The sequence below is a fragment of the Theropithecus gelada genome, chromosome 19 (genome assembly GCF_003255815.1).
Source record: "Theropithecus gelada isolate Dixy chromosome 19, Tgel_1.0, whole genome shotgun sequence".
NCBI lineage: Eukaryota > Metazoa > Chordata > Mammalia > Primates > Cercopithecidae > Theropithecus > Theropithecus gelada.
The window spans coordinates 10,792,285-10,805,285 of record NC_037687.1 but is presented as its reverse complement, the minus strand read 5'-3'; the positions used below and the strand labels follow the sequence as shown (position 1 = coordinate 10,805,285).

The window sequence follows — 13,001 nt, the reverse complement described above, 5'->3', positions numbered from 1 at the left end:
GCTGGAGAAAAGTCTCTCCAACATCGCCTGCATGCCTGGATCCAGCTGTACCTGAAGCATGTTTAACCTCCAGGGGTTAGAGCTATGTAAGCCTATCGGTGCTTTCTTCCCTGCGTCCACATGGGATGGAATTCTGGCACTTCCAGCTAAAGGTGCACAGGGCACCCCTTCCCCAGTGTACCCAGCAGTGCTGTGGAAAGACTGTCAGCCCAGGAGTCAGGACCCCGGCATCCAATCCAGGGCCCATCTCAGTGCTGAGTGCCCAAGACGCTCAGCCTGTGCCTAGGCCCACTCTGGCCACTGGACCCAGAGCGCCTGGGCCTTACCCTGCCTCATGGGAGGGAATGCCAGTGAGAAGCTTCTGTGGCAGCTGCAACAACAAAACTCTGTAACAAACGCCTCACTGGCTCATATGAACTCACCATCAAGCCTGAGGTATTTAAAGCCACGATATGCAAAGTAATCTTCCATGATGGTCATGAGGGAGGTCATTTGGCAGAACAGCAGCACTTTGTGGTTGGTTGCTCGGAGTTTGGGAAGAATTCTATCAAGAAGCTCGAATTTACCCGAGGCTCGGTACAGGTCCAGCCTGGAGTGTGGAGGAGACAGGAGAGAAGGCGCAGGATGTTAAACCCGGAAGCCTGCGGGCAGGTAAGGCAGGAGGTGCATCGCCCGCCTCCAGGCTGGGCGTCGGGTTCAAGGGCACAGACATGCTTCCTAAGCAAACATCACCCAAAGCTTCGGCAAAGCCGTTTCCCCCAACTGAAATAAGCCCGGCCACCCTCGCTGGAAGGCACATTACCAGGGTGGCACATGTATTTCTCGTCTAACCCAGACACTCATGATGATGAAAGGAGGTGCTGTGGGTCACGTGGCCGGGACAACATGGGGGTGGAACAGGGGTGCTCCGGGAAGCTGGACCTTGTCTCCTTGCCTGATAAAGAAGCCCCAAGAGCAAATGCCACATTGGAGACACCCATGGTCTGCCAGACCCAGGAGGAAGGGCCACCTCGGCTTCTCACGTTCCCTTTAGCCAACACCCCGAGTGTGGTAGATGTGGACACTGAGGCTGGCAGGCGTACAATGTGATATGGCTGACCACACGACCAAGCCAGGCCTCTAGGCCTTGAAGCCAGGTATATAGGACCCTGTTCCATAACTCAGTATAAAAAAATACATCAAAAAGAATTTGTGATGTTTTCATTAGGCGCCTCTTGTCTTGCAAATGGCTTAATACCCCAGGGGAACTGAATGGAGGCTTTAGCTGGAAGAATGCTTTTAGCAAGGTTCTTTGCAATGGTGAAAATCTAGACACAACATCCACATCCATTAGGGGCATAAAAGAGTCGGAGCTGCACCTTACAAAGGGTGCTATACAAAACACCCACATAGTATAGAGAGTGCCTCTATACTAGTGAACAGAGTTTAGGCTCAGAGAGGTTAAGAAAGCTGTCTAGAGTCACAGAGCTTGGAGGCAGCAGAGTGGGATCTGTAAGCCAGGAATCCTGCCTCAGGAATCCTGTCTCTTGGGGTTAATAGTGGTCAGCTCTCCGAGCACTAAAGATATGTATTACGGGGCCGGGTGCAGTGGCTCACGCCCATAATCCCGGCACTTTGGGAGGCCAAGGTGGGTGGATCACTTGAGGTCAGGAGTTCAAGATTAGCCTGGTCCACATGGTAAAACTCCGTCTCTACTAAAAATACAAAAAATTAGCTGGGCAGTGACAGGCGCCGGTAATCCCAGCTACTCGGGAGGCTGAGGCAGAAGAATTGTTTGAACCCAGGAGGCAGAGGCTGCAGTGAACCAAGATTGTGTCACTGCACTCTAGCCTGGGCAACAAGAGCAAAACTCCATCTCAAAAAAAAAAAAAAAAAAATTTGTATTCTTTGTTTTGGATTTTTCTGTATTTTCTAATTTTCTGCCTTTGAAATTGAACAAACATAACAGCAGCAATAAAGGCAACAAAATGACAGAAAACCTCTGCATGGACCACCTGCCCACCCCATCCAGTTGGGAAGCTTCTCACCCTTGGACAATGCCGCCGGTGAACCCCAAGTGCTCGGAAAAGGACTCCTGCAAGGCAAAGAGAGAGGCGTCAGTGACAGGCAGGTGCGGGCCACCAGGCACCCCTGCGGTCCGCACACACCTCTGGTGCTCAGAGGACAAAGCCCCTGCACTGTGTGCTCAGCACGGGCCCACGGCAGCTCTGAGACCAGACACAGATGCCAAAACCATCCTTCTTAGTCCACTGACATCTTTTCCCTCACACTCCTCCAACGAAGGAAAGAACATCCCATACAGCACTCTTCACACCGAGTGCACGCGGACGTCATGGGGCCACAGCCATGCTCAGGGTGCTGAGACAGCCCCAGGGGCTCTCCTGGTGGGCATCAGGGGGTCTCCAACGACCCCAACACTTTACACCAAGAAACACGAACATACACATGCTTCTAAGAAGAACCCAGATTCTCAAAGGCACCATGACCCAAAAGGGTTCTGACTCCCCCACACTTCACTGAAGAGGGTGATGACTCTTGACGCCCCGCAACGTGAGAAAAGTCAGCGTGCCAAAGAGATGCAGCAGGGCCCCCTTGGCAGGGGGACACATCCCCCAGAGACGTCTCCAAACGCTCCTGTTCTCTGAGGGTAAGCTTTCAGGGCCCTGTATTCCTATTGCATGTTGCGCCCTAAATGCTGGGATTCTTTCCGTAAGCACTGGCGAAGTGAAGATCAAACAAGGAACAGATGTACCAGCATTACCTAATGAAAATATTCGAATCTATTTTTAAAGAATTGTCGAGGAGAAGCAAGCCAGCTCTGCCTAAGAGCTCAGTGGACGGCAGGCCCTGAGCCGTCCCGGCTGCGGCGGGCTCACCTCGATGTGCTGGAACATGTAGGGGTGGTTGCAGATCTTCCGCAGCTGCATGATGGTGTTCATCAGGGTCTTGGTGCCGCCTTTGCCCTGGGAGGCAGATGAGAGGGTTCCAAATGGGGTCTTGCCCTCCTGGGGCGGGGTGGGGTGGCCTTGGTGGATGGGTGGCTGCTGGGAGAAGGGCCGTGGGGATGCTCTAGTGGGGAGGAGTGGCTTTAGGCACAGCAATTGGGAGGAGATGGCAGGCTGGAGGCCTGGAGGCCCCCAACAAGCCCTGGGAAACACACAACTGCCTGGTACAGCAGAGGGCAGATGGCGGGGACAGGGCCAGCACGATGGGACAGAAACAAGACTGGCAAAGGGCCTAGGCAGAGTCCCCGACGCTTTGTGACGCCACCTTTGTTCTGGGCACTGTTACTGTGGGATTCCCTAGAGGGTCTCAGCTGGGTGAGCCATGACTCAGCAGACTCCCTGGGCTCCAGGATGAGGAAGGAGGTGGGGGCAGGGGTGGGGGGTGCGTGCTCTGGGCTGGGAATGGACTAGGGAACACACTGCTGTTCAGCTCAGGGGAGGAGGGGCACAGACACAACGTCTGGGGGAAGCCAGGCCGAGGTCAAGGCCTTGGGGGCAGAATCAAGGGGTCTGGTGTATTCTCTGGGAGGACAATTTCACTCCTGCTGAGCAGAGCCAGGCAGGTGGGTCCTGGGGCCTGGGATTCTCAAGAGCAGCCCCTGAAGGAGACAGCCCGCTCCCTCCCTTTCACTTAATAAGAGAGAGAAGGGGGGCATTCTAGAACACTCTAACCCTGCTAGGGTTAGTGCTGGGCCCAGGCTGCCAATTGCAGAAGCAGTCAGTGTTTCATAAGCAAAGGGGAAGCCACTGGCAACTGAGTCAGTGTGTCCTGACACAAGCCACCAGCCATCATAACCAGGGCTGGCCAGACGCCCTGGGGATCAGGACCAGATCATGAGCCGATGGTCAGAGCGTGCTCTGCCCTGCCTGCCACACTGCCCGCCTTTGACACCCGGTGGGGAATGCAGCTGGGGGACTCCGGGGCCCACCTTCTTGTCCTTCTCGGAGCCGTCAGTCAGCAGCACGCCCTTGGCCTGCATGTGGCGGTAGAGCACTCGCTGCAGCGCAGACATGTCGCACTTGATGACATACTCCACCTGCAGGGGGCACACGAAGCTCACGAGGGCCCAAGGTGGCTTGAGGCCCGACTCCCACCACCCAAACCCAACTCTGACCTCCCCGGCCCTGTCATATGAGCTCTGACCAGGGCATACTGGGGTGTGGGTGAGGAGCCCCGCAATGCTGGAGAGAAGAGGGGAGACCTGCGCAAAGAGAGGAAGTAGCACACAGAGATACCCGGGGGATACTGGGCCAGAAAGGGCCCCTCAGCCATCTCCTGGGGGCCTCTCCACAGCCAGCCAGGAAACAAACAGCAAGAGGGGCAATTGTGGCTGGGGACCCCGAGTTTGCGGGTCTTGCTGTGGGAACTGGGTCCGCGGGTGTGGCTGCTGCAGGCCTTGAAAACCCAGAGTCATGACTGGGGGCCAGGGGGCGACCCGAAGCCCACCGCCCCTCCTGATGTGGCCAGGAGAGCCTGCACAGGCACCTGGCCCCCGACAGGAAGTGGGATTTTGTGCTCTAACCTATCGTGAGCTATGTGAGCCTATGAGTGCTTTTTAATCCCTACGGCAGAACAGCAGCATAGAGCGTGACAGACCCAGTGGCGTCATCGCCGCCCCCAAGCTGGATTGACCAGGGCAGGCCCGGGACTGTGGGGAGAGACCCTGAGCACGTCCAGCCCTGGGGAAAGCCCCGACATGAGGCTGCTTCACCAGTGGCTCCCGTCAAAACTCCGTCACCTTTTCAGGCAACTGGGCCTCGACTTCCTTCTTGAGTCGTCGGAGCAAGAAGGGCCGCAGCACTTTGTGGAGACGCCGGATGATGAGAATGGTTTCCTCCTCATTCAGGTCCACCTGGAACCCCCCAAGACACGAGAAGCAAGCATTACCTCCAAAGGAGGGCAACGGAGGTCTCACTAGAAGGTGCGGATGTGGAGACAGGGGGGATGGGGTCCCCTGGGGTGTCCCTGACCTTGACATGTGGCTTTTCAGACCGCTTTATGCTTTCTGGGGGCCCAGCAGGGCACCCTCTTCTTTAGGAAACTGTAAGGATCTGGTTCCCTCCGTGTAATTCCTGGGACATGGAGCCGCAGTACCCAGAGCACAAACCTCTGTGTGGACCATCTGCCCACCCCATGCAGTTGGGAAGCGTCTCACCCTGCTCCCTGTGCCTCACCAGAAAGACCCCGGCAGCGGGCATGCTGCTCTCCACGAGTAACACAGACTGGAGTGCCCACAGACCCACCACACACCAAGCTCACGCCAGCAGCGCTGCAGGGGCCAGCCTGACCACGTGGGGCTTACACAGAGTGATTCTCAGGGAGGGCTCTCATTCAGCCTGGGTGGAACTAGGTGAAAGAAACTCTGACCTCCCACAGCGCCTACTCCTCTACTAAGAACTAACTTTTAAAATGATTTAATTAAAAAGTTAAAGGAGGCCGGGCGCGGTGGCTCAAGCCTGTAATCCCAGCACTTTGGGAGGCCGAGACGGGCGGATCACGAGGTCAGGAGATCGAGACCATCCTGGCTAACACGGTGAAACCCCGTCTCTACTAAAAAATACAAAAAACTAGCCGGGCGAGGTGGCGGGCGCCTGTAGTCCCAGCTACTCGGGAGGCTGAGGCAGGAGAATGGCGCAAACCCGGGAGGCGGAGCTTGCAGTGAGCTGAGATCCGGCCACTGCACTCCAGCCTGGGCGACAGAGCGAGACTCCGTCTAAAAAAAAAAAAAAAAAAAGTTAAAGGAAAATGAGATGAAGCCAGAACTTTTCTTCTATTGCTTCCCAAGCAATCCTTTGGCAGAGCTTTTGCTCGGCTCAGAAAGTGCCGAACCTACGGCATCAGATCCTGGCTCTTGGTGTGGGGGGCCTGGGAATCTAAAAATTGGGGACCCCTTTATCATAAGGCTTTGGGGAATGCCTCAGTTTCTCTGTCAGAAGAGTCACAGCCTTGACCAGCAGCCGAGAGGGCAAGGAACTCATGGACGAGGCCAGGAAGGCCCCAGCTGCCCTGGACCTGTCTAAGGTGGGAAGAAGCGGGTGGGCAGGGCACTTCGAGGTAACCTCTGTAGTTCTGCCCACACTTCAGCATCTGGCTACTTAAACCCCTCAGAAGGAAACACAGCCCGTCCCACAGTTTCAACCTCCAACAGCAAGGGGGGCTCTAGGCTCAGGGACCAGTGCTGGTGTGGGGCTACTCATCCATGATGATGCCGCCATGCCACAGCCTGGCTGATGTTGTCACCCAGACACTGAGACACACTGGCCACTGCGCTTTTCGAAAACAACATAAGACAGAACCTGACCATGCGGCCTCGTTAACTGGAATCTTCCAAGCTTCCTTCCCACTGCCCTGAGGGTGAGTTCTGAGGGCACCTAAAGGGGCCTACAGCACGCTGCAGACTCTAGCAGTGCTCTCCACACACTTGCGGTTCCACAGCTGCCTCAGGGCCATCTTCCTCACCATTCCTTCTACACCTGGAGCATAGAGTCAGAGATGCCCCGAGCATTCCGAGATTCACCATCATGACCTCTGCCCTGCTCCCCTGGGGCCCTTATGGCTGCCCCAGCCTTGGGTTCCAGGGCTCCCCTGCTCCATGCAGATGCGGAATCTCGCCAGGCACCCAGCACAGGCCTAGCCAGCTGTAGCAGGCGCTCGACACGCTCCAGCCAGCAGAACCAGCCGCACCTGGGACCGTCAGCATGGGCACAACTGGACAAACCCACCTTTTCCCCAGTCATGGCGAAGGGTGCGTTGAACCACTGCTCGAAGGTGCTGCAGCTCTTGAAGATGGTGGGCAGCAGGAAGTTGAGCAGCGCCCAGAGCTCGGGAAGCTTGTTCTGCAGTGGTGTGCCTGTCAGCAGCAGGCGGCGGGGCGCCACATAGTGCGTGTTGAGCACCTGCGTCAGCTTGCAGTGGTGGTTCTTCATGCGGTGACCTTCGTCCACAATCATGTACTTCCAACGGATCTGCCGGCACAGAGTGGGCAATCAGGGGCGGGGGCAGCAGGTGGCCCAGCACAGGGGGAGAATCTCCCACTCTGTGCCCAGGAGCCAGGAAGGCTCCAGGTGGAAGAGCGCAGCTGGGTGTAGAGCACAGTCCTGACATCCTGCCCCGGGGCCGACTCACCGAGTTGGAGCCACACAAGGTAGCCTCTTGCAAGCCTCAGGTAGAGACAGGCCCGTGAACCCATGACTATTGTCAGGTGAGCAAAGCGAACTGCAAAAAAGTAATCTGGCTTCCCCGCAAAATCACACATATCAATCTACAGCACAGAAAAATGCCCAGCACATTCTGACAGAAGATACATCTTGCTGACTGGGGAGTCTGTCCCGCTGGTGTGGAGGGTCTCAGGGGAACTGGGTTGGTGATGGGTACATTTCTAATGAGCAGCCTATGATTCAGAACATGTGCCCCATGGGGTAGGGGCCGCGCCACTACATACAGGGCCATGCAGGTCAGGAGGGGGCGCAGTGGCCGCACTCAAAGAGCACTCCCACTGTGGGGTGATTACATCACCCGAGTCACTGGCAGGGGAGCATGGGGTTTCAGAGCCTGGTTCCTGGGCCTGCACACGACCTGGCTTTCTACAGAGTCAGCCGCAGAGGAAGCACCTGAAGCACAGACCTGAGGCAAGAGCCTGCACGCAGGATACCCAACTCCCCGGGCCTCAGTTTCCTCCCGTGTTGGCTCAGGGAAAAAACACCCAGTCCTCGGAAGGCTGAGGCAGGAGAATCACTTGAACCCAAGAGGCAGAGGCTGTTGCAGTGAGCTGAGATCGCTCCACTGCACTCCAGCCCGGGGGACAGCCGTGAGACTCTGTCTCAAAAAAAAAAAAAACAGCCCCAGTATCGTCACTCCAGCCATGCACTGAGAGGCGGGGCAACCCATAAACAGCTCCTCCATCCCCCCCATCCCTGGGTCAAGAACTCCACTGTTAGGCCAGCCACAGTTGCCCAGTGCTTTGTGAGGCCAAGGTGAGAGGATTCCTTGAGGTCAGGAGTTTGAGATCAGCAGAACAGCAAGACCCCATCTCCATAAAAAATAAATTTAAAAAAATTAGCTGGGCTTGGTGGGACTACTCAGGAGGGTGAGGTGGGAGGATCATTTGAGGCCAGGAGATTAGGCCTGCAGCGAGCCGTGATCACATCACTGCACTCCAGCATGGGCAACAGAGCGAGACTTGGTCTCAAAAAAAAAAAACCGCAAAAAATTCTACTGCTCAACACTCACTCAGTTGGATGTTTAGGAGTGAGACCAGGTACATCTTTACCTGCGACCCCTCCTTGAATGAGGAACATGAGTTTTTGGAGGCAGAGGACTATGTCTGTTTTCTATCTGGGCCATATTTTCATCACTGATGGCCATGCTGGGACTGCTTTCACAGTTTCATCCCAGAAGAGGCTTCCAAGCCAGCAGGACCCTCACAAAACAGCCCAAACCAGCTGCCCAAGGCCAGCAGGCAGTCATGGTTTTTGGCCCTCGAGCTCTCCCCAACACGCTGAATCTCAGCCCATGGCCTGTGGTGAGAAGCCAGGGCCCCAGGGAGGGACGGCCAAAGCAGTGAGAGACAGGAGGACAAGACTGGTCTGGCCAAGGCCCCATGGGGACCCTGTAGGTGGGTCAGGAGACGCCTTGGTGCTGAGGCTCTCTGGGCAAAAGGCCCAAGAGGAGGCAGAGCTCATGCTGTGTAGACGGCCCCAGCTTCTGGGCCTGACTCAGGGCCTGCCTGGAGACAGTCGGGGAGGTAAACCTGAGGACGCCCCTACCTGGGCCTTCCCCCTACACAGGGCAGCTGTCTTCACCCACATGCAGGTGGGGCTCTGGCAAGTTACTCGCAGGGGCTTTGGAGGGGACGGGCAGTGTGACCCACGTGTGAACATCGTGGTCAGGCAGCAGCAGCCCCAAAGCACTCGGCCCGTGGCCTGGCGTTTCCCCCGGGGACACGCTACCTTGGCGAGGATATGCTTGTCTTTGATGATGTACTCGTACGTTGTCAGCAAGACGTTGAACTTCCCACTCCGGAGCTGGGGGACAAAGGCCCGTCTTGCTGCTGGGGATCCCTGTAAGGGAAGCAGGATACGCAGCTCAGCTTTTGGGGCCGGGTGGCAGGAGGGGCACAGGCACCCCCTGCAGCTGCCCAGTGACACGGCGGGAGGGCTTGTCCTCACAGAGGGGAGTGGGGAAAGGGGCTGGCAGGGCCGCTGGCCCGTCCCCAGACCTCCCCATGCAGAACATGCGCTGCAGAGGGAAGGGGAAGCAATGCGGGCCAGCGGTAGCCAGGGCCTGAGGGAACCGCGCAGCCTGCACCGCCATCTGCCCATTCCTGGTGGCTGGGTCCCCATCTCAGGCTCCCGAGCTGGCCTCTGAGTGCTGACCACCATGCTCACTCCTGCCTCCTCCCCAGTGAGCTAATCTGCTCTGTCCCTGCCCAGTCCAAACTCCCGGACCCATGTGACTGGAGTTCCAGGCTGTCCTGGAGAGTCCGTGTGACAGGAGACCCAGCATTCTCCCCAGGTTCACTGTGCAGAGGTGTGTGTGGATGTCCCGCCTGCCCACTGCCTGCACCTCCGTAGCAAGAGCGGAAACCTCAGCGGCCGTGACCTACCTTGTAGGACACCTTCACCACGGAGGGGGCCCACTTGTCAAACTCGTACGCCCAGTTGGACAGCGTTCTGATGGGACAAGGAAATGAGAGTCAAGTGCTGGCCTCTCATCAACGGCTCACTGTGCAAACCCACAGCCACTGGCTGCCAGGGCGAGGCCAACATGGTCACGGCCCCCAGAGTGGGCAGAGAAACTGTGTTTAGGGAGGTAGAGGGAGGGAGGGAAGGAGACTGGCGAGGACGTAAAGGGCTCTGCCTCGGAGGGCACAAGGGAGGCCACTGGGAAAAGAGGACAAGGGCTTTTAGAGTGAGAAGTAGGGATACAGAGATGTGATGGGGGACAGAAACAACACTGCCAGGGCTGGGGGAGCCTGCATCTGCTGCCAGGAAAACGCAGCTTCAGAACACAGGCTTCATGCCCAGAGCCAGGCTATCAACAGTGCTGTGGAGACCTGGGGATATGGGAGACACCAAACTGTCTTTCTGCCACCCTCTAGCCATGGAAGGTTCCTGACTGTGAGAGAGAACAAGGACAGTGAGGGGTGAGGCAGGGCCTGGCTCAGGTGGCAGGCAGGAGGACAGGGATGGGAGGGAGTGGCAACACGTGGCTGCTCCCCTGTGGGATGACCAGGACTGGGATGAGGGAGGACGTGGGGGAAGGCAGAATGCAGTGGGGAGGGGTGAGTCACCTGGGACCGACAGCCTAGAGACTGAGGAGAGGGTGGAGGCGGCGATAAAGCTGAGTCCCCAAGGGGGCAGGCTCTGGGAGGAAGACTGGGGCAGGGAGTTTTCAGTGCGGGAGTGAAGCCACTCAGAAAGTCTAGACGGGGTGGTTCGTAAAGACAGGGCTCGAAGCTGGAGTTCCAGGGACTACTCCTGGTTTACCCCCAAGCAGTTCCAGGAGGGAGGTGCTGTGTCCACCATGAACCCATCTTCAGCCCCCCTGGAAGCCACAGCCAACCAGGCGGCAGAGCCAATGGGGATAGTTTCTGAAGGAGCGTGGGGAGCAGGGGCTCAGCAGCCTTGCGCTTCCGCTGCCTTTTGCCCTGTCCACTCTCCTGGAACCTGGATGAGGTGAGGGAGGCAGTGGAGCCGTCTTGTAACCATGAGGTAAGGAGCCTGAGGGTTGGAGTCACCCAAGAATGACTGGGCAAAAACCTGGGGGAGGCTGGGTCCCTGATAGCATCTTGGAGCCACTGGACCTGGCCCGTAGGGCCTGACCCTGCGCTTCCGCTGACTTAGGAACAGTGAAACCTCCCTGGAATGATGGGGGACAGTCAGGGCACCAAGGGAGAGGCCGGAGATGTGAGAAGCACCTGCACTGGGAGGGAGAAGAGCCAGGAGCAAGGGTCAGGAGGGGCCTGAGGGGACAGGTTCCGGAGACAGAAGTCCAAACGGAGGCAGGACAAGCAGCTCATGGAAGGAGGCAGCAATTCCCAGTTGAGAGGGCCGGCACGGTCGGATGCCCGTACGCTGTAAACATTCCCCAGGGCGCGGGCCCTCTTCTGGCCTGCAGGAGCTGGCGTTCCACAGTGTGGACACTTGCCCAGGTGGGGCGTGGTGTGGAAAGACTGCAGGAGCACCCACTTCACAACCTCACTGAAGTGAGGGAAGGAGCTGACCTCTGTTACCCTGGAAATGGAATCTGACTGCAATCTGGATGCCTGACGACACAAGGAACTGGTCCCAAGGCCTGCGTTCTAGTGGCTCAAGATGCTTCTCAGAGGTATGGGCTCACTACTCTGAAACTGCTGTCCACGGACGCTGAGACTGGGAACACGCACAGGGTGCAAGTGCGAGAAGGAACCTGTGGTCCCCACCCAGAGCCGCAGACAGTGGCGTGAACTCGTGTTCAGCTTAACACAGAAACAGATGCAGAGGCAGAGAAGGCCTTTTAGACGATATGTGCACATAGCATCAGCACGCGGACACAAATCTCCAAGCACTGACCACTGAGAGGGCCCCGGGAGCAACGACACCCCAGAAGCAACGGGCCCATCCAGGACCCAGGTCTTGGTTCCCAAACCCATTCTGTAAGAAGGGAAACCAGGCTCCGTGGAGAAATGGCTGATTCGAGGGAGTGGGCAGGAAATGGACTATGTAAGCCTGTGGCATCTCTTGGTGCCAAAAAGCAAGAAAGTCCTCAAAATTCACCCAATGCTGGGGGCGTGTCAAAGGACAGAAGAGCCAACCTAAAGAGCTCCCAGTGGCCAAAGCTGGATGGATTTGAGCCACAAAACAAAACCCAGCACTGTGCATAGCCTGGAGTAGAAAATAAATAATTTAATCCGTGGGTCCAAACTCATATGAAGAAATGACTAAATCAATAGAAAGGACACAATTCATCCAGGGAGAATTCTCCCAGGCCGAACCTGAAAAAACTGAAGCAACGAAATAAATATTTGTTTGCGTGAGTCCACAATGATATAAGAATTACCCTAACAAGCACATGGGGGAGAAGAGAAAGCTCTTCCTAATAGTAGAATTCCAGGTAATTTGCAGAGAAGGGTGGATAGAAACAGGTAACCATGTATCTAGCAACTCTCATGTAATTATTTTTTCAGGCAAGACTTATCTGATGTTTGCTGCTATAGTTTGGGTATTTGGTGCTTCCAAACCTCATGCTGAAATCTGATTTCCAGTGTTGGAGGTGGGGCCTGGTGGTAGGCGAATGGGTCACAGGGGCGGAACCCTCATGAATGGCCTGTACCATACTGGGGATGGGGGAAGAGTGAGTTCTTGCTCTCTGAACTTCCTTGGAAGCTACTGTTAAAAGGAGCCCGGCACCCCCACCTCGCTCGCCTCCTCTCTCCCCATGGGATCTCTACACTGGTTGCCCTCTGCCTTCCACCAGGAGTGGAATCCGCCTGAAGCACTCACCAGGTGCCCAGTCTTCCAGCCAGCAGAATCATGAGCCAAATAAACCTGTTTTTTTTGTTTGTTGTTTTGAGAGTTTCATTCTTGTTGCGCAGGCTGGAGTGCAATGGCGCGATGTCGGCTCACTGCAGCCTCTGCCTCCCAGGTTCAAGCGATTCTCCTGCCTCAGCCTCCGGAGTAGCTGGGATTACAGGCATGCGCCACCATGCCTGGCTAATTTTTTTTTGTATTTTTGGTGGAGACAGGGTTTTACCATGTTGGTGAGGCTGGTCTCCTGACCTCAGGTGATCCGCCCACCTCGGCCTCCCAAAGTGCTGGGATTATAGGCATGAGCCACTGCACCTGGCTAAACCTCTTTTCTTTACCACCTAGCCTCAGGTATTCCTTTATGGCAACAAGAAATGGAGTAGGACAGATGCTGAAATGACTGGGAAAAGTAGGAAGAGAAATGGGATATTTACATACTGTCAAAGTGCGTTCCCACGAGATAGTTATTAACGGAAAGTGTAACTCCTA

At 56.3% G+C, this 13,001-nt stretch overlaps 1 protein-coding gene across 3 annotated transcripts in view; it reads right to left on the bottom strand.

Annotated features, from left to right (window-relative positions):
* The window catches only part of SMARCA4 (SWI/SNF related, matrix associated, actin dependent regulator of chromatin, subfamily a, member 4), a 100,977-nt gene that overhangs the window by 33,293 nt on the left and 54,683 nt on the right, over positions 1–13,001 (bottom strand). For all 3 annotated transcript variants that reach the window (XM_025365715.1, XM_025365717.1, XM_025365716.1), the window contains 8 exons: positions 9,611–9,677; positions 8,955–9,065; positions 6,729–6,971; positions 4,745–4,858; positions 3,935–4,042; positions 2,877–2,963; positions 2,028–2,074; positions 423–589 (listed from right to left, as the gene is read on the bottom strand). In XM_025365715.1, coding sequence (XP_025221500.1) covers positions 423–589; positions 2,028–2,074; positions 2,877–2,963; positions 3,935–4,042; positions 4,745–4,858; positions 6,729–6,971; positions 8,955–9,065; positions 9,611–9,677 — 944 coding nt within the window. The remainder of the gene's footprint in view (positions 1–422; positions 590–2,027; positions 2,075–2,876; positions 2,964–3,934; positions 4,043–4,744; positions 4,859–6,728; positions 6,972–8,954; positions 9,066–9,610; positions 9,678–13,001) is intronic.